The sequence below is a fragment of the Helianthus annuus genome, chromosome 13, assembly GCF_002127325.2.
Source record: "Helianthus annuus cultivar XRQ/B chromosome 13, HanXRQr2.0-SUNRISE, whole genome shotgun sequence".
Lineage (NCBI taxonomy): Eukaryota > Viridiplantae > Streptophyta > Magnoliopsida > Asterales > Asteraceae > Helianthus > Helianthus annuus.
In genome coordinates this window covers 85289723-85312458 of record NC_035445.2, presented here as the reverse complement: position 1 = coordinate 85312458, position 22736 = coordinate 85289723, and the positions used below count along the sequence as shown (strand labels likewise).

General features: G+C 33.9%; 1 protein-coding gene across 1 annotated transcript; it reads right to left on the bottom strand.

The window, feature by feature from the left end:
* Positions 1–13652: 13652 nt before the first annotated feature.
* Positions 13653–19705, bottom strand: LOC110898439 (ubiquitin carboxyl-terminal hydrolase 24). Its single transcript, XM_022145224.1, has 7 exons — positions 19381–19705; positions 17489–18094; positions 17230–17417; positions 16347–16603; positions 16048–16193; positions 14848–15024; positions 13653–14070 (listed from the first exon to the last, which is right to left on the bottom strand). Exons 1-7 carry the CDS (start codon positions 19393–19395, stop codon positions 13882–13884), a joined length of 1578 nt encoding a protein of 525 aa, XP_022000916.1. The 5' UTR covers positions 19396–19705; the 3' UTR covers positions 13653–13881.
* Positions 19706–22736: the final 3031 nt, after the last annotated feature.

The window sequence follows — 22736 nt, the reverse complement described above, 5'->3', positions numbered from 1 at the left end:
GTGGTGAACACATAGAGGTGCCTAAATGGAAGACTTGATCTTCCTACCTCCTACATGACTTCTATGACATTTAGAGGTACCAAAATGAAGATTTTAATCTTCTACCTCATGCTTGAACTATTGGACATATATTATATAACCTAAATATATTATTCGAATAATCGAATCTTTGATGATGAACTAGTGTTCATATGTCGGGGTACTAGATTACATCATCCTAGACTATGATAACTTGTCACGATTCTAATGGAACCTTGTTCCATGAAAACATCTAAACTCCTTCGAGTTTCCTAGTGTCAAGAACAAGCATCATATGTACTAAATGATTATTTTCCATGTTATTCTCATATCTTATTTTTATGTTGTTTTAAACACCGAATCTCGACTCTAAACATACTTGAACTTTAACCCTTATACATTCGGACTCTAAATCTCTACTCGTCAACAATTGGATAATCGGAAAACGTATGCAAACTTTGTGAGTATACTCGTATTTCCCCTTTTTACTTTTACCACTTTTGGGGTGTAACATGTTTACTTATTGAAAACTTACACATGAACACTTTGTTAAACACATGAACGTTCCTATAACATGCTTGTATACGTGATGGCTTGATACTTTAAACTTGGGTTATTCTTATGTGTTGAACTTATCATTAACTTCGTACGAGCCAAACCTTGACATATGTAGCGCTATAGGATTAACGACCCGCCCGTAAACTTGAGGTTATGTCTTGAGCATATTGCGTTTTCTTGGTTTGATATGTTAGACACATGCCATATTTAATGTTATCTTGAATCATATGCTTGCCATGAGGAATTGTTCACACTTTTTATCTTATGCTATGTACGTACCAAACTTGTATACTCGCCTTTGCTTTTGCATTGAATTGTATTTTTAAACATGTTACAGGTTGATGATGATGAAATGAAAACGGATAGCAAAGATGCCTAGATACTCACTTAGACGTTTAGGTTTAAAGTGTTGTATCAATTTTGTTTATGTTATGTTGAACAATGTTGTTATTTGCTTTTCTTGTAATGTTTTGACAATTTATTTTGGAAATGAAATTTGGATTATTAAATTATTGTCACAAATAGCGTTATGATGTCTCGAGCAATCTTCACACTTCGTCTCATCCCGATGTTTCCGCCATTGGTTGGGGTGTGACATGATAGGCAGCTTGCCGGTCCCGAAATCGTCCAAGAGACGACGGACAAGATTGCGCAGATTCTTAAACGCATCGAAGCCGCTCGCCACAGACAAAAAGCCTACGCGGATCCAAACCGAAAACATGTGGATTTTCAAGTTGGAGAGATGGTGTTATTGAAGGTATCACCCTGGAAAGGGGTGGCACGCTTTGGGAAGCGTGGGAAGTTAAATCCACGCTACATAGGTCCTTTCAGAATTCTAGAAAGAATTGGAACCGTAGCATACAAATTGGACCTACCTGCTGAACTAAATGGTGTCCACGATACATTTCATGTATCCAATTTAAAGAAGAGTCCAACTCAAGTTGACGTTGCCATTCCTATCGACGAGATTCATGTTGACGACACGCTCCACTTCGTAGAAGCACCTGTCGAGGTCACAGATTGGAAAGTTAACAGGACCCGCCGGAGCAGTGTCAAACTCGTCAAGGTTCGCTGGAATGCCAGACATGGTCCTGAATACACCTGGGAGCGTGAGGACCGGATGAAAGAGAAATACCCCCACTTATTTCCTGAAAACTCTGCATCTACAAGCAGAACTTAAATTTCGGGACGAAATTTATTTAACGGGGGGAGAATGTGACAACCCTCACAAAACCAGGTATCCGTACGACTTAATTAGCCATTAACTGTTGCCTAATTACTGCGCTTAACTGAGATTTCTGATAAACTGCTACTTGATTGTTGATACATGTACATGTCTGCATCATACTTTGATTTTTCCTGTCACTACATTATTTATTTACTGAACTCTAGTGGCAAACTTGATGCACAAAAAGCACAGTAGCACTAAACGGATACACAGTGAACATGCTGATATAGCCAGCATCAGGCAGACACTGCCTCTAAAGGCCTGAATGAGCCAGAATTATTTTACTACACCCATAGTGTGTGTAAGGATGCAAGGGTTGTATAATTGCGTCTCTAGGAATAAGATACAGAGATTGGATGTGCCTAAAACGTACTTTAAGCACGGAACACAGCACTTTTATTTACACACTAGCTTCTAGCTAATTAATAAAGTGCCAAAATACAAAGAATTATTCCCGACACTTTGCAGAATAAATTGTGTCGCTAAAAATATTACTTACGACGCTTAAAGGATATCTTGAGCACTTTAACGGATTCCTATCCAACCGAACAACCGGACAATACCCGGAACATAAAAATATTGCCAGAATTATTGTTAGTATTTTTCTGAGCCAGTTAGGGTCCCTGATTACCCTAACACCCGTATCATAACGCAATAAACAACTAACGAGGTTAGACCTTTATGTAACCGACTTAACATAACTGACCCATAACTGAGCAGTCGAAAACGAACCGGATGTCATTACATCCTAATGAAATCGGCCAAGGTGATGTGACAAGAGAGTACAACCTTTTTATTATTTTAATGGAGTTCGTGGATATCTAGACGACTCGAGAACCGTTGGACGAAAGCACCTAGAATTCTCTATTTAAACTCACCTCTCTCACCCACTCAAACACACACAAGATCACCAACACATCTCTCTCTCTCCCTTGCCCTCTCCTCTCGGCCGAACACTCACACAACCATCCATCCATTTCCGAGTTCGTGTCTCTTCATTTCAAGTGCATTCAAGTCTTGAGGATCACGTATAAGGAAGCCGGAAGCAAACGGAAGTTGAAGGACCTCGCTACGTTGCTTTTATCCACGCCGTTTTCGACTAGTTTCTTCCCTAGCCTCGAGCTAGAGGTATATTGTTTAAAACTCGTTTTTAGTCGTGTCTAAAGTGGTTAAAAGGATTTTTATCGGTTAAATGTCGGTAACCCGCTTCATGAATCTTTAAAGTCTACTAAAAAGTGAAAATCGTTGGATAAAAGAACATAACGCGTGTAAATATCGTAGTATTTGAATATGTTGGTTTTTATGGCCCGATCTATGATGTGGTGGCTCTCATCATCGTTTAACCCGACTTTGTTAAGATCACGTATCTTGACATACACTTGTTTCTTTTGTACAAGGGTTAAAAGGTGAAACTCCACCACACGGGAAACATGAACTTGTGTAAAAGTGTTTTAACATGAAAAATAGTATTTAAAACGAGCCGATCTACGTATGTACAAGTGGTATATACGTAGGACCGGGTGTCGAGAAAATCATGTTTTATAAAAGTTGCATAACATGTTAACAAATGTGATTTTTATAATCTACAAGTGTATAAACACTTGTGAAATGAAAGATCCGACAAAATAACGATTTTTATAAAAATTGTCGGAAGTTGTAAAGAGTGATTTGTTCCAAAAACGGGGTTTTTGCAAGAATAAACTATTTTATACAATAGATCCACTAAATATAACGAGATCTACATAATAGTTTTAGAAAAACTACAAGTTCATGTAATATTGTGATTTTACATACTAGTCTACGAATTCGAAGTGTTGAAACTTGTTTATTATGTTGGAAATTGATTGATTGAAATAAAAGAAGTGATTTTGTAAAAGAAAATGATACGCTTGAAAGCGTGGCCACCTCCAGTTACAGGGGAAACTCTGGCGAAATTTTCTAAAAAAAATCTAACACTTAGAATTATTTACAAGTGTTAGACTACTTTGACATGTTTTCAAATATATTTCGCCACAACTTTATTTATAAATAATCGGAGGTGGGATTTTCACAAAACTAAACGTGATAAATATATTTTCGGTAAACATATTTTGTCACAACACTGTTTATGATTATTTTGTGAAAATGTATAAATATTATTTTTAGAGTAAAAATAATATTTACTAACTTGTCAAACCCAAGATAATACCAACGCTTATACGACAAGCATAAAAGTTACAACGGTAATTTCTATTACCACATAATCATTAAAACGTAACTTACGCATTACACGGAAATATTCACCAACACGTATGTTGTTAACGTATTATTTTGGAAAGTATTGTGTAAAGAGAAAATATGATGTTTTTGAGAAAAATAATTATATTTTGGAATGAGAAATAAAAATATATTAAGTGGGACTTAATGAGATAGTATAAATACACATGTATTTAAATCCCCCATCCTTGGGAAGGAAAGTAAAATACCAAGTATGTACACGAAACGGTTGTCTAACCGTCTCCTAAAAATATAAGTTATAAAGCTAAGGCACGGCCATCCGTCTAATAGAATTAGCACCTGTAGGTCGTTGCACAGCTTCGGATATTCGGATTACTTGGTAGAGATACGCATTCACTGTGAGTTCATGTCCCCCTTTTCTCTAACTGTTTTCAGTTTACTTAACTGCGGGGGTGAAATACATGTTACTATGATTTACGAGTACTTTACAACGGTATGTTTAACGTAAGGAGGTGTTATACGATCATGTGAGTGGATAGGAACAACATGGGGCCATTAGTCCTCATGGAGGGACCGAGGGACAGGAGCGGTAGATCTATCTGGGTGTAGCGAGCCCAGCCCCCGGCCAAACTAGAAACGGACCGTGGGGTGACTTTGTCCACATACTTTGCCGTGGCACAAATCTGCTAGGTTTGAGTCTCCCTATTTGCACTTCACATATGTCAGTGGCCTTGCAAACCATTGGTGATCACAAGTCCTCTTACACTGCTACATACCACAACTATTTTCATACTTACAAAGGTTTTATATACTCACTCACGCATGAACTCGCTCAACATTATTGTTGATTTTTCAACTCGCATGTATTTCAGGAAATTAAACGGATCTGGCACGGTATGGAACGTTTTCCGCTGCACTGGTCATGAAGTCATCAGGGTTTAGGGTTGTGTCTCTTACCTGGACAAGACACAATCCCTAAATCACGTTTATGTTTTGTTATAAGTTGTAATGTTACTAAACAAGGTTATGGTTGCATGTTAAAAACAATGGTATTGTATGATGTTTTCAAAAACTTAATGGATGACTTGCATGGTTTTTAAATTCATACAGCTTTGTTATGATTAAGCTATGGTATTAAGAAGTCACACAAATTAACCACGCTTCCGCAAAGCCAGGGTGTGACACAAAATGGCGAGGAGAAGAATATACATCAGTGAATCGAATAGAGATCAATTTCCCATAGGATCCCATTTAAGATATATAGATATACAGATATAGATAAAGAACGGTGCAAGATATACCTTTCCTTCAACTTCTCATAGGATCCCATTCAAGAGTTCCTTGTAGGGGAAGGAGTCTGAAAGAAGCTCATCACCTAAAATTACAAAACACAATTTGAATTAGATATGCAACTCGAGTACAAAAACAATAGTCGAAGAAGACTCGAAGCATCCCTAAAATTACAAATAATATAGTCAAAGCATCTCATAAAAAACATCAAGATTTCAAAGCGTTCAAAATTTAAAATCAAACACAATAATGGTTTACTTAAAAATTTAAATTTAAAATAATGATTGACTTCAAAATTTAAAATTTAAAATCTGAAAATCAAATAACTAATATCCAATCCCGTAAATCAAGAAAACTTATTAGGAAAGTCTAACTTTTCAAATTTAAATTCAATTTACAGATTCGGAATTTAAAATCAAACACATTAATGGCAAACTTTCAAATTAAAATTTAAAATAATAATTGACTTCGAAATTGAAAATTTAAAATCAAACACAATAATGGGTTACTTCAAAATTTAAATTTAAAATAATGATTGACTTTAAAATTTAAAATTTAAAATCTGAAGATCAAATCACTAATATTCAATCCCGTAAATCAAGCAAACTTATTAGGAAAGTCTAATCTTGCCAAGCAAAACCAACCGACATAGAAACAAACTCATAAGAGAGGGAAAAAATATAAAACAAACAAAAGGAGGGGTTTCAAAAAAAACGTAAATGAATTTATTTATGGAAACACTACAAATTTTCCGGAAATTAATAAAATACCAAATTTATTAGTAACTAAAAAATACAGCCAAAATTAAATGAGCATAAAGTATGAAACCAAACATTATATCGGATAAAAAATAGGAAAAAAAAAACAATAAAACTAAAATTTTTTATTAACATGTCCGACGAAGTTTAATAGTCCGGCAATGGCATAAAATTTAGGGTTAAGCATGAAAAAATAAAAAAACAAAAGAATCATTAATACATATTAATACAATACAAAATTTATTAGTAAAAAAACAAAGATTTTCAAATTTCAAAAAATATCATAGTTTGATTTGCCAAAAAAAAAAAAAAAAAAAAAAAAAAAACAGAATAACTTAAAAATTATAGAGATTGACATAAATGATAAAACTATCATTCTACTGGATCAAAAAACACCAAAAAAACGATAACATTAAATTTACCTCTTGTGTTCGAAGAGGATTCAGACTCCTGCAATTGCATAAAAATTAGGGTTTATCAGGAAAAAACAAAAAATAAAATAAAAAAAATCAGTAAGAGCATCACTCTTTCAAAGACATCAAGAATAGATCCATTGATAAGATTAGATTCGAAAAATTTAAATCATCATCAGCAACACAAAAATACAGAAAAACGATTAAAAAAAAGTGCGATTAAGCATTTAAAATACATAACAATCTAATCTAGTTTACATACCTGCAGAATAAGTGGAATGATCTATAATAAAAGAAGAAGAACAAATTCTGTGAAACTTGAAAATTAATGTGATTGTCGAAAATTATGGAAACTAACACAAAATTTGAAAGCAAATAAAACTTTAATATAAGTTATCTTGATAAATTTGGAAATACGTTACAATTTAGACAACTTTGATAAGTATCCATAATTGATATAAATTTCAAAAATTCAAATTTTGAAATAATCAGTCAAAACAAGTTACCTAAAGAACAATAAAGAAGACTCAAAATAACACCAAATCTATGGAAAACGAACCTGCTTGCAATCGATTGGAAGAATGATCAGCTCTCTAAAGGACCTGTTGTCAACAAAGACATCACAATTTTAAGGATTTAAATAGAGAATGATGGATGAAACATTGCTTAAGCTTAAACAATAATCTGTACTATAACCTTTCTGGTATGCCAAACCATCACTCCCAATTGTTGAACTGTAATAGTGTCAGCAAACAACGTCACCTCTGACAATTGCTCAAAATCTACTTCAATACGTGAATTTAATCGGAAAACCTAAAGATGAACATATGATAGAGAACATCAAACAGGAAGCGACATTATCAAACATGAATCGATATTTGAAGAATTGTTACCTATTTGTTGAATCGTTTGGAGAAAACAGTGATGGATCCCATCTTTCAAAAAGCACCAAATCTTGAAAAATATCACAGAAGCACTCAAGAAATGAATATAGGTATTGATGAATGCATAAGTTAGAAATCATTGAAACCCTAAGAAGAGGCGGCGGCTAGGTCTTCCAGACACCAACAACGCCGCAAAAAGAAAATTGAAAACACGGATACATACCTTATACGCCGCATAATAAGGACTGGTTGCTTCCACTCGCGATTGAAGATGAAGAAATCTAGGGTTTAGGAGATTGCAAATAACATAGTAAAGATCGATAGATGATATCTAGGGTTTAAGGAAGAAATAGATAGTGTTTAACAATGACAAAGAAAAATCAAAGAGGGAAAAGAAAAATAACATACCTATGTTTTTCGAAAATCAATCGATGAAGAAGGAAGAATCGGATGCAGGAGATGGGTATTAGGGTTTTGGAGTGAAGTGAAGCGTATTAAAGAAGCTAAGGAGGATGGTTTTGGCGGAAAAAGCGAAAAAATAAAGTGGTCTAAGCAAATGCCACGTGACAAGTAATGGCTTAAGCTAATGCCATGTGGCTTAAGCTTGTTTTGCTTTATTAGAAGTAGTAGATTCTCTTTATTATATATACATAATATATTTATAGACTGATTTTTTAAGAACATATAATTAATTTTTCTATATAAAAAATGTCTTCATGGTTTAACTTTTTTTAACGACAAATTTGGATCACTGACAGATCACTGAAGTATTATCATGCCATCAGGAAAACCAACCAGTCATAAAATCTATATACTCATACATCTTACTAAATTTTACTTTAATAAACATAGCAAACCATTCCCGAAGTTTATAACCTTACTAATATATGTGTCAAAGCTCAAAAGGTTTGTAATTTATGACTTTTAGAATAGAATGAGAATTTGTTTATTTATGTTGTTGAGACTTGAGAGCATCCCCTATGCTATCTTTTGAACAAAAACAAACGTTACAATCGCATTCCCTTGTCATTGGAAAAGACGTTTGTTTGTGTTCATCTGGATTTCTAAACGGATCCAAATGGATGGTGGTGGATTCCTCTCATACAACTATGTAAGATAGTGAGTTTGATACAAAGCCAAATCAAGCTGAGAATCGTGTAATGTATTAGTATGCAGTGCTTGATGATATAAGAAGAGACAAAAAGACGATGGGGTATATCTGTCTTATGGATTACAATTAAAGCGAAATACACAAATATTAAACGGTTATTGTAATTCATATGTTAAAAATATATTGTTGCCTTGTACTAGCGTCTTTAACTAACGAAACTAATTTATTTACTCTAACAATAGGGTTGTGCCCTAGTAGGTGCAAAGGCTTTTGAAACACCTACAAAGTAATAACTTTTTTTATTAATTATAATTGTACGGTTTAAGTTTTAGGTCATTAAAACTTAAAGTTCATAGTCACCCAATCACCCACATTAAAATTGGATGAGACTATTTGTTGTGACCCGTAATGCATCTTAATAATAGTTTATTTTTAAGATGATGTTGCTTTTAAAACTTAAACCCTTGATCTTTATAAAATCTTTATAAAAGCTCTATTTTAATTTCAAAAACTTTACCAATTAAACTCAATCTTCCACCTCACACCTTAATAATAGCTAACGATATTAAGTCAAAGTATTTTTTTGAAAGGAATATTAAGTCAAAGTATAGTTTCATATAATACAATAGTAAGATTTATTGTCTTTATATTCTCTTTATTAGAGTATATTCTTCTTTCTTTCTTTTTTTCTTTTGGAATATAACTTTATGTAAAGACCTTGAAACGTGATCTACCGAAAGTGTAACTTTTATGTCGATAAGTATGAGAAAAAAAGTTGATTAATAGTGACGTCAATATTTTGGATATATATTGTATGTGTTAAAAGTTAAATGCATTTATTAAAACATGTGTTTGAACAACTTATTTAGAAAATTACATCGTAAATAATAAAAAGGCATATACAAATCCACTATAAACTTGAAAAAAGTACCAATAAGTGTGACGATTGAGATAGATTTCCAATGTAGTCAAGATAAAATGCAACATTATTTTTTTTTAAACAAGGACATGTTTGGTTTTTTAAACACGCTACTCTCATCGTTGCCACCCTGTATTCGTCGCACCCACCCCATCACTGTCGCCACCACCTTCATAGCCCCCCAACACTACCGTTGCCGCCACCTATCAGTCTCTTGTATGCATCACCACCAGCGCCTACCATTCTCTTGTCTGCACTGCCATAAGCCGCACACCGTCATCATCACCACTCCAACCATTGGTGTCGCTACCGGAGCAACGATGATATATTTCAATTCTTTTATGATTGGTTTGTCAACTAAATGCATCATAAATTTCAATTACTTTGATGGATTTAATTCCAACTTATTTGACATATTTCAATTACAATATTAAAAAAAAAAAAAACAATACTAAAAAAAACAAATAAAACTGAGACATGGAATGGAATGTGAGTGCTCTAAATCCTTCAGTATACTTAAAAAAACGAATAAAAAATAGAAATTCAATATAAATCCACGAAGTTATGAAGAAAAGTCAACGGTTTGGTTTTGTATTTTCTGAAAACCGAATTTTACGATTTGGTTCGGCATCGGTTTTGTATTTTCTAAAAACTGAAAAAACTAAACTGAACTAAATAATCGAAAAAACCATTTACTTTTTAATGTTTATTATTGAATTTATGGATTATAACTTTCAAGTAATTAAACAAATGGTGTAGCCCAAAATTTTTAGGCCCAATTTCATTATTTTTTGCCTAAAAATTTCAAGCCCAATAGAAAAACAAAATAACATCGAAACCAAACTGAACACATCGTGAAAACCGAACATGACTCTTCTTTTTAACAATTTATTGAGGTTATAAAATGTTCTAACTCTAAAGAGTAAAATGCACGGATAGTCCCTGTGGTTTGGTGAAATTTCACCTTTAGTCCCCAACTTTTCAGAATTACACTCTTAGTCCCTGTGGTTTGACAAGTTGTTACTCGGATAGTCCTTAAAGCGGATGAAGGTTAATCGGATAGTCCTTGTGGTTTGACAAGTTGTTACTCGGATAGTCCCTGTGGTTTGACAAGTTGTTACTCGGATAGTCCTTGTCATTTCACACCCACTTAACCAGAAAAATTAACCTCCATCCGCTTTGGGGACTATCCGAGTAACAACTTGTCAAACCACAGGGACTAAGAGAATAATTTTGAAAAGTTGGGGACTAAAGGTGAAATTTCACCAAATAACAGGGACTATCCGTGCATTTTACTCAACTCTAAAATATATTATTGAAACATGTTAAGATACATGCTCAATTGTTGTGACTTGTGAGTTGTGATCATGGATGTTTATCTAGCATCAAAACTAACTAAACTGGTTAACTAAAATCAAGTTGGCTGATTTTGAGATTTCATGGTTCGGTCTTTGTGGTTAACATTCGACCACAAATGTTTGATCAATACTACACATAGCGCTAACACCGAAACTAACCCACCCTAACATGCTAACAGCCAACCTTAATTCATCTTGATCAACACATACACTTTAAGAACACAAATAAACACACATCTTAGGCGATAAACCATCCACCTATAAGTCTATAACACATCGATTCTTGATTTAGATTGATTTTAAAACTCGCCTCGCATCACCTGTGTTATAGTGCAAAACTATAATCTGGTCTCACAGGGTAGGTTAAAATAAAAATTACTAAAATTTAAATACCATTTTATCACCATCTGAATTTTTCCCATGTGACATTTTAGTAATCAAGGTAAAACCACATGGTAGCATACTTACAAGGAAGTATATCTATTCATTGATGAATACACATTATGTATATGTATCATGCTTTCATTGATGAATAAATGTATTTTCGTATTCACAAGTAAATACAACACATTTACGCTGACTACAAAAATGTCATCACGTCGTTCATATCGTGTATTTAACGTGAATTCACGTATTCACTAATGAATATCGATGAATATAACATATGGTTGTAATAGCCAAGTTTTATTGGCCTCCATCCCTAGGACTGTAAACAAACCGAACGTTCATGAACTTGTTCGTCGAGAAGTTCGTTTATGTTCGTTTATTAAATAAACGAACGAACACGAACAAAACATTTTGTTCTTTTAATTAATTGAACGAACATGAACACACTTTGTGTTCGTTCATTGTTCGTGAACGTTTGTTTATGTTCGTGAACGTTCGTTTATTTACGTTCGTTTAAATTTTAGTACATACATAAATAGTTATATTTATATAAATATTAGGTTTTCTAACTACTTATATAAAATATAACTAATTAGTAATTGAGTTTTCTAGTAATAAAAATCAAAATTTAAAATGTAACTGATCGTTTACTTGATATTTATATAAAAAGCTACTTAATTTAGTGTCTATGAACCCTAATTTAAATGTGTTTTCAGATGAATTGTAATATATTAAACTTGTTCGCTTGTGTTGAGTGTTCACTAATGTTAAATTGTGTTTGTTTATGTTTGTTCAATCATGTTAATTTATGTTTATTCAAATATGTTCAATTAAGTTTTTTTGTTTGTGTTCGTTCATTCGTTTAGGCTTTAAACGAACGAACATAAACGAACACGAACATGCCCGATTTCTTACTGAACAAAGTCACAAACACGAACAAAAAATTGTGTTCGGTCATATGCTCATGTTCGGCAAAGGTTAAATGAACGAACACAAACATGCCTGTGTTCGTGTTCGTTCGGTTCATTTACAGGCCTATATATCCCAGAAAGAAAACCGGCTTCCATAAACGAGAACTTGAGTGTTCGTAGTCCAATTTGAGAACTTGGGTGTTCATAGTTCCGTTTAAAATCATGAAACTGCCCAATTCACATTTGGTTTTTAATACTTTTCAGATAGTCCGTTTAGAAACTACAAACTATACTAAACAGTTCGCTTCACGATCTATAGCATAATCCGGTCGTAAAAGATCTAAGCACCAAAGGTCCAAAACCGACCATAGGATTTTGGACTATAATATTCTATACCTTGCTTAGGTATTTAATTATTTCAAGTTACACTATCATTTGCTTAAGAATGCAATACACCTTTATTTTAAGTTGTACCATATACATGAGATTTGACTAACAATACAATACACCTTTAATTATCTTAAATTGTACCACAATATAAAACTACAAAGAGACGTCTTCTAAGTTTCAACCAACATTATGTGGCTTCTTTATTTGGACCCTATTTATACATTTTTTTTATTATAGTCGACTCACTAAGCCCTGGTTTGGTTTGATTTTCATTTTTAATGGTTTGCTTTAGTCAACCATCACTAGCGTTCTAGTGGTGGCCACGGGTATTTAAGTTCCACTTATGATAGATCCGGGTGAGTTTTCCTCTCCAGGTCTCAAGTTCGAATCTGGGTGATAGGAGTTTCTCATTGAGGGGTTTAAATTAGGGATCTATTGTGCGAGGGGGTTCTCTAACGTGGACACGGTTAAGACAACGTATGCTAGACCTCCCGACATCCACGAATAATTCACACCTTTCAAAAAAATTGGTTTGCTTTAGTCTACAACAGGGAAAAACCGTAGCTAACAGTTTTACATAACTGTTAAAACTAAACTATTAACACAAGGAAGAAAACACAAACTAAAAAACAAAATATAAACAATTAGAAAACTCAAATCCAAACAAAATTAAAGCATGCTTTTATGATAAAAAGATATGAAATAAACAAATACGTCTTGAGTCGTATAAGCTACCAGAGTTGACTTTAAATTTATTTAATTTTTTTTTTACTTTTTTGGATTATTGTTTCGCTTTATTGTCTTGATGATTTCATCACAAAGGAGATTGTATCAAGAGAGAAGGTAAAAACGGACAACAAGTTGCGCTGCTACAATATATACATATATAAAAAAATTGAACCATGTATAAAGTAAACGGACAAGTTGCGGCCTTACAATATACATATACAAAAACATTGAACCATGTATAAAAATAAAGTCAAATTTGAAAAAAATGGTCATCCAAATTAGGGATGAGCAAATGAGACCAGATCCCGAAACTGAACCGATACCATACCCGTATCAGTACCGAATCATTTTCGGTACCTACCTTTTGGAGTTTTCGTGATCGGCACTTTCGGTTGGGCATGGTACCGGTATTTTACCGGGCTCATCCCTAAATCCCAAATGTCTCCTCAATGATAATTTAAACCAGCTTATTTAGTGAAAGTTCAAATTAAAACTCATAATATATTTGATCATTTGAGACCGAACCAAAATTAACTAATCAACAACTAGATGGGTTGAAAATACGCCTCACTAAAATACTAAATAACCAACAAAATCAACCAAAAAGAGGTACAAGTATTTCAAGTAACATAACAGATATAAATGACACGTTACCATAAACTTGTAAAGCCGAAATGGAGCTAAAAATGGGAGAAGAAGACCTGTAAAATCTACTGCTGCTTGTAGAAGAGAACATAAGCTTGATCATGAAGGACTTTGTTGGTAGGAATAGAGTCAACCGATGCATCGTCAAAGCGCAGCCATTTTCCGCTCGGGTGCAAAACATCAGCAGTGTAGTGACCCTTTGAGGGTTCCCTCCCGTGATGAGTTATCGTTGCCACAAGCGCATACTTACGACCCTGTATACCATTATGTTCATGAGGTAAAAGGTCAAACTGGGTGTGTTTAGATTGAAACAGGTCGGACTGGGTTCACCACACATATACTTTTATATCCAGCTTTTTTCAAATAAATAAGAGTAAAATGCCCTTTTTGTCCCTGAAGTTTAGCCAGTTTTTCCGCATGTGAATCCAAAAGGTTTGAAATCTTACCATTTTCATCCAGCTCGTTAACTCCATCCATTTTTCTCCGTTAAGTCAGGAGTATTTCCATATTTTTTTAACTTAAAAGGCTATTCGGTGGTTTTCACTTTATGTGGAAGCATTTAAAATATCCTTACTAAATAAAAAGCAAAAATAATATATGTATGCACACACACTATCACTATCTATCTTCTTCACAAAATACCCCTGACTTAACGGCAAAAAATGATGGAGTTAACGATCCGGATGAAAATGGCAATATTTCAAACCTTTGGATCCAGACGCGGAAAAACAAATCGTTGGATGTAAGTCACAAAACTTGTCAAACCTCAAAGACGAAAATGGCATTTCAATAAATAAATAATAAAGATGATTAACGAGTTAACTGGATTACGAATACAGTATTATTGTAATGATACGCTACGGTAAGTGAATAAAAACAATATAGGATGAATGGACTAAAACTAAACCATGGGCGAATGGGTTATTTGACTATTAGTACAACACTATAACATCTAAAAATATCCATGACGGTAGATGTATATTTGTCAAACTAAGAAAAAACGTTAGTAATATGGGTAAGGATGATGATACCTCTGTTGATGGCGAAACAAGCAGCCCACGGTTAAGAATGAGTTCGAGAGGGAAGTAGACGGGTTTTAATAACTTGGTGCTCCCTTGGCTTCCGTAGCTAAATCGCATCAAGTGCAGTATTATAATTTCGGGAAGCTCTAGTATCTTCACTGATTTGCTTGCACTTACCAGCTCAGCCTGATAATAAGACAAATTCATTTCATTTAGAGTAATTTTTAACAATCATCTAGGTTACGGTCTTACATATACAATAATGCTAACACATAGGCCTGTAAATGAACCGAACGTTCAGGAACTTGCTCGGTGGGAAGTTTGTTTATGTTCCTTTATTTAATAAATGAATGAACATGAACACAATTTTTTGTTCATTTAATTAAATGAACGAACATGAACTCACGTTTTGTTTGTTCATTTGTGTTCGTTTATGTTCATTTATGTACATGTGTTTATGTTCGTTCATTTACATTTGTTTATGTTTGTTTCAATTTAAATTCATAAGTAGTTATATTTATATAAATATAAAACATAAAAGGAACTTTCTATCTACCTATATAAATATAACTAATTGCTAATTGGGCTTTCTAGTAATAAAATGGGTTTTCCAATGGAATTTATGGTAATTAATCACTAATTTATATAAAAAATCACTTTATGTTTAGTAAATTATGTTCATTTGTGTTGTTTATTGTTTGTTAAATTATTAATTATGTTCGTTTAAGTGTGTTTGTTACTTTGTTTATGTTCGTTACGTTCATGAACTGTTCATTTAGGTTTTAAACAAACACGGACAACATAAACGAACACGAACAACATAAACGAACACGAACTTGCCCATTTTCTTAATAAACGAACATGAACAAAAAAAATGTGTTCGATTATATGTTCGTGTTCGTTCGATTCATTTAAAGGGCTGCTAACACAGTCCTGTTGGATATAGGTGTTTATATAAGACAAGGAATATTCGCTAGTGAAATTCAGTCATTGTTCTATGTGTGTGTGTGTGTGTATATATATATATATATATATATATATATATATATATATATATATATGAAGCATTAAAACTTCAGATCATGTAAACATCTGAGAACTAAATTGTTGATTCCATATTGCAAGTACAATTGCAAGTGATGCAGATTCATCATAGTAGTGCCAACACTGTCCGCCACATACAAACTACAAGAAGTATAATATTAGTACCTTTCCAGCAGATGATGCACGGTATCCTTCAAGTGTTTCTGGCGCAGAAAAAAGATGAAGTGCATCCTCTATTGTACGGACAGGATCTGGACATATATTTAGGTGGAGTAGAAGAAATGGTTGTATAGTCGCTGAGGGTGTGTTACCTGTTTACATTACAAAAATAAATATATATAGAAAATGTTATATAATAATTTTAAAAAAGGGCAAAAAAGAACAGCCAACAGAAAGATGATGAACACATTTTAAACATAGTTTCACATTTGACCTCAAAAAACAATACTAAAAAAATAACGGACCTTTTGCTTTGACTTCACTTCTGAGCTGGCCTCCAAAAATCTCACTTAACTTTGATGGAATAAAACTCTGCGTTCTGGTAATTGCAGTTTTGTTCCTCGGGCCAACCGTCTCCCAACCATCATCATCGTCATCACTCACCGATGAAACCAATGAAACTTTGCCTCCATTAACAGCAGAAACTTTTCCTTCAAGCTTAAGCAATTCATCATGCATTTGATGCATCACAAAACTTAGAAACTCTTGCGCATCTTCTTGCCTGGTAAAAACTTCAACTCAGAACCAAAAAGCAATATATAGAAACTCACCCAAATATATACAGGCTTGAATTAGCGTATAAGTAAACTGCCTTCATTTGCATAGATGCATATTACATATGGGTGATAAAAATATCCAGAGCTTATAACACAATTGTTAACGTAAGGGGAAGGATCAAATACAAAACAATCTTAACCTAGGAAGTGTAGGAAACCAGGTCAAATAAACTCCGATTGACCTCATTCCAACGGCGTTGGAACCGCCTCGTCGAACTCTATTCAAATATATATAGGGTTTAGACCTTAGCTTTTAGGGTTTAGCATTAGTATTTAGGCTAGGTTTTAGCTTTTAGCTTTTAGGGTTTATAAGTTTATATTTTAGGGTTTAGCATAGGGTTTAGCTTTAGGGTTTAGGGTTTCTGGATAGGGTTCGATGAGCCGGTTCTAACGCCGCTGGAATGAGCTCGATCGGAGTTCGTTTGACTTGGTTTCCTACACTTCCTAGGTTAACGACAATTTGTACCGAATCCTTACCCGCTAAAGCTAGCAAATGGCTCACAACAGTACGAACACAGCTACACTTTATCTGCTAAAGATGTATCAAAGTAACAAGAATTCAAAAACAAACCTTGCTCTCCCCGCGAAGCTATTTGGCATATCTGGGGAGAAATTGTTCAGAACGGATTCGAACATCACGGGCCGCAAAGGCTTCCCGGTTCCCAGAAGAATGTCACCTTTTTTCTTTAATTGCAAGCCAGATGGCATGTCAAATCCAGATACAAACTCAACAAATGCGCGTAAAGTTGGGTACCCAATCTGAGAAAAGAACTAAAAAAATGACTTCAATGGCGTCATGATCACATGAGCAAATGAAAACGGTAGTTTACCTCAGGTATATTGCCCATTCTTAGCTCCTGCAAAAGATGTACGAACGGAGAACAGGCTAAAAGAGCCTGAAGAGTTGCGTTCAGAAAGCACAAATTTCCCGAGTTGACTAAACCTCGAGGTAGTAACTCGAGTGAAATCTTATGTGGACCAATTGACGGACCGAAAATTTGGTTTTCGGTACCATTTACATCCAGAGCTTCATTTCCTTGATTTACAGCTGAAACAGCTACAGATTCTGTGACATGTTGCTGCGAAATTGACTGGTCAACACTTCCGGGTACAAATGATACGGGTAGTTCTGCATCTTTTTCATCATTATCTTGTATACCGTTGCTATAGGGAAGAGAACTTGAATCATGGGTGTTCAAGTTGTTCAAGTTCCCGTTTATATGTACAATTTCATCGCTGTTACTGTTACTTCTCTTTACATGTTTTTTTGTTTGGGGCTTTTTGGTAATTTCTGTGTTGGTTGGTCTGTTATAGAAGCCCACGGATCTAAGAGTTGCAGCGTCGAGAGAACCGAACATAAACGGTACATCATTCTCTTTGGGAGAACTTTGCATGGATCTGATCTCATCCTCTGTAAATGATCCAAACACGAACACCTGACAGTGGTGAACAGGATATACGTGTAATGAATAATATGGATAACTTTACATAAGATAAACAAAGGCGAGGAAGTACAAAAGTCCCAACATAGAAGTGAAAATTGAAGCTAAAAAACAAGTTAATAAGGTCCAAAGTCTTAATCACCGTAGGACATCACATGATCACTGTACTTAACCGGTCTAATAACCAAACGGTGGTACCACGTCGGCGATGATGTGGCCGTGAATAGGCTACTACACATAGCCTTAGCATATAATCTACTTATACAGGCGTACTTATTAACTTACATCAAACGAAAAACTTTACACTTAGAATAATCTACAGGCTACAAATCCATATTTATATTAAACCTTATAAGAAAGATTGATTATACATCTTGGTTTAAAAAAGCGTGAAGCGCACAAAAGCGACGAGGTCTAAAACCGAGACGCAAAACGCAAAAGCGACGGGCTTTTCGTACTTGAGGCGCTAGGCGATTATATACTTTTTTTATATATTCTATAGGTTTCAAGGGTCATCTACCCAATATTTAGACACAAATAAGCTTTATATATGTTTTACTATTGAAAATACATACATGTACAGCCTGAAAAGCATGATGTACAACAATCTGCTGCACAAAAATGTGGTATATACATGAGGCGCGCGCCTCAGAGGGGGGTTTTCACCAAAAAAGTGCGCCTCAGCCTACATAAGGCGCTGAGACTTGCGCCTCGCGCCTAAGGCACGCTTTTTTAAACCAAGTTATACATCCACACCTGTCTTACAAAAACATAGATAAAACTGAGGTGAGGCGAAACGCACCCCCATGTGACAAAAAGTAGAGAGTTGATGAGACTCATTTAGCCATTATGAGAAAAAAGTAGAGAGTTGATGTGACTGATTTAGCCCTTAAAGCATACGAGTGAGCGAGGGTACGTTTAGCACAACCCATAAAACCAACCGCCTTACTGCTTAATCTCATGAGTGACAAGACTAGTACTGAAAAAAATAATAATCATTAAATAACTTCATCAACTTTATATGAAGCCCTAACAGTAAAACAATTCAATCAAATCAAGCACCACAGTTCATACCAACTTTAATCTTAGGGTTTACTTCTATGAACAGACAAACAAACAAACAAACTGGAGTAATTCAAATCAGACGCAATAACACTACCTAACAGTACAAATTAAACCTAAAATCGAACAAGTGAAGTAAACAATAAACAATCAACAACAAAAACATCAAAATAAAGTGAAATTAAAGGAGATCAGAGTGAAAATAGGGAAGAAATTACGTTGTGGTCAGTCATGTTGAGAAGATACTGATAGGAAGCTCAAGGAGAAGTGTAGAGTTGAAGCATGGTGGCGTTGTAGGGAAGAAGAGGAGGAGCTAGAAGCAGGAAGATGATGATGATGGAGCAGAAGAGCAATGGAAGAAGACATATGAATGTAAGATATGTGAGAATGAAGAAGAAGAAGATGGAGAATTAGGGTTTTTGTTTGTTTGTTTTCTACCTGCAAGCAAAAGTTTTAGGCGTTGAACGATTGGAAAGAGAAAAAAGGGGGCAAACCTTCCTTCCTAGGAAGAAGGAGGAGGACAGTGGTGTTCAAGGTTTTTATGTTACACCTCTACATTTTTATTCTTATTTTATTTTTATGATAGTGTTTTATAAAAAAAAAAATTAATAACTCATGTATATCTCTTAATTTTTATCATATCGTATTATAATATAATATAACACAGAGTAATTTTTATCATATCGTATTATAACTAGTTAATGCCACCGCCCGCGTTGCGGGGCGATGGCCGGATAATTATCAATCAATTAAAAAAACACTATTATTGTTTTGTTAGGAAAAAAAAACTAAAACGATGACAAGACCGTAGTTCAGAGCTCAGGGCAAAACTGTAGCTTGTAAGGGTTAATGAGTGAGTTTTAGTAAGCTCCTTGACATGGAAAAAAATTAAATACAGTAAACTAATATAAAAAAAAAACTTTTATAATTTTGCTAAAAAAACTAAAACGATAGCAATACTGTAATTTGAACTGAGGGCAAAGTTATATTTGTTGACTTGGGTAAAATCATAATTTGCCAAAAGTTAAAGTGGTGGCAATACTATAAATTTGAACCGGAGACAAAATCGTACTATAACTTTGCACTAAGGACAAAATCGTTATTTTAAGCTGGGACAAAACTATATTTTTAATTTGAACTCGGGCAAATTCAAAATTTTGAACTGATGGCAAAATCGTAATTTTGAATAGGGGGGCAAAACCATAGTTTTATTTTGAACCGGGCAAAAACATAATTTTAAACTTAAGGCGAAATAATAATTTTTGAAAGGGGCAAAAATGCGAAATCGTCATTTTTAGTTTGGGCGAAAGCAAAAATTTATTTTGAACTGGGGCCAAATTTGTAGTTGTAATCTGGGGAGAAAATCATAATTTTGAACCGATGGCAAAATCGTAATTTTGAGCGAGGGACAAAAACGTAATTTTATTTTGAAGTGGGGACGAAAACATAATTTTATTTTTAATGAAGGGCGAAATCGTAATTTTAAAACGAATATAAAACAAAAAACATGTTGGTCCAATGGGGGAGTGCCAGGCAGCTGCCTGGCACTATTCCCCCATCTTGAAATTGTATATATGTAAATATAACACAGAGTAATATTATATATATTTACCCATGGCATTATAGCCTAGTGGTATCTTGGTGGTAGGATAAGGCTTATGACCATTAGGTCATGGGTTCGATTCCCACAAAAGGGGTTTTTCCCAGATTTAATGAGTTTCCTCCTGAATTGGTGTATAGGCATTATTGCCTAGTGGAGATGGATATGATCGGGTGGTTCTGCTGGTGGCACGATGATACTCTAGTGGTCCGTCAGCGATCCAAATTTGCCGTTCAAAAAAAAATATATTATATATATTTATTTTTATACTTGTGATATATTTTATTTTATATACATAAAAAAGCATGGAGGAGAATAATGTCATACACTTGTTTGACACTTTTTTTTGACACTTTCTTATTGGTCCACCCAAATTACGATTTAGTCACGTTTAAATTAACAGTTTTGTCATTGGTTTTGGTTTTTTTTTATTCCAGCCAAATTACGATTTTGCCCTTTGTTCAAATTTACATTTTTGTTATTGTTTTTTTCCTGTCAAATTACAGTTTTGCCCCTAGTGTAAAATTACAGTCATGCGGTCGTTTTTTTTTTTTTTTTGACAAAACTATGGTGGTGTTTTGTGTTAATTGTTGGCTCGGTGCAATTTTTATTCGTGCCAGGCAGTTGCCTGACACACGCTTATTTGTCCTGAAAAATTACAAATTTTGCCCCCCGTTTAAATTGTAGTCTTTTCATCGTTTTAGTTTTTTTTTAGCAAAAGTATTGGTAGCTTTTTATTTTAATTGGTTGACTCAATGTAATATTTTTTAAGATCATGTTATGAGTAGTATGTACAAGTACCCGAAATACAGACGTATATGAGAGAGAAATATTCAGCTTAGTATCTCGTAATGCGGGTGGGGCAAAAACTAGTTAACAACAAACTTTAAGCCTAAATATTATATATTACACTTATAGGGTTTTGCATTTAGAGTTTGTGAATTTGCATTGTTTGGAAATTAGAATAACATGTAAATCTTTATGTCATTCTATGAATTTGCATTTAGAATTTGTGACTTGGTTTCTTAAAACTTGAATTCTAGGGCTAATGATGCAAGGATTGAAACTTGTATGTTAAGAATTTGAACTATAAAAAGTTTGGAAAAAAATATCATTTCAAATAACATCGTATTTTTATTGTGTTTTTTTTTTTTTTCTTATGAGTATATTTTTTAGTATATTTTTTTCTAATAAGTAATGATTATACCGTTACAATTTATTTGTTTACTTCAATTTTTTGTTTATTTTCGTCTAAAAGTGATGAATGTTGTGAAAACAACGAAACTAGTTTTAAATCTTATAGAAAAATGGAATGTTCGAATTTAAAACGTACGATGGTATGAAAGTCCTTTTTTTATGAAAATAAATATGTTATGATATTGACCAAAAGTGGTCCAAAACCAGTAAGCTTTGGTTTTATATGATTTAATGTAATATACTAATATGACATTGTAAATTGCAAGAAATTTTCCAAAACACGGTTTCTAATAAATTGCATATTTATTTTTGTTGTAAACTAATCATTTTATTTTTTAAACATGTTAAAAAATGAATCATTATGCTACATTATTGTTCCATCCAGGTTTCTCTAGAAATGGTAGATCGGATGGTTCGAACCATTCACGGGTCAATAGGAACCAAGACTAACTCGGGTTTTGTTTATTGGTCTAGTTCTCGATTAATCTTTCTGTTTTGTTTACCAGTTTTTGGCATGGTCTGATCCATATTAACCCAGTTAAACTTAATTACAGTTAAGCTTCGTAAAACTGATGGGTCAGCTAACGAAATTAGGTCATAACAAATAGTTTTAAAGAGGTACCAAACTACCAATTTGGTGCAAGTGAAAATAGCTCTAGCCAAAATGGTTTCAAGTTGAAAGATATTTGTTTAAAAAAAAGCATCAGAATGGGTTCATATGTTTGTATTAGGGATGAGGATATGGTACAATTACCTATACCGTACAGGTATCGTATC

What these genes read in the sequence shown, in the direction of transcription:
- LOC110898439 (XM_022145224.1), bottom strand. An exon ending in GAATGGGCAATATACCTGAG is followed by an intron (nt 17,418 to 17,488) that starts GTAAACTACCGT and finishes TTCTTTTCTCAG; the next exon opens with ATTGGGTACCCAACTTTACG. An exon ending in AAGTGAAGTCAAAGCAAAAG is followed by an intron (nt 16,194 to 16,346) that starts GTCCGTTATTTT and finishes TAATGTAAACAG; the next exon opens with GTAACACACCCTCAGCGACT.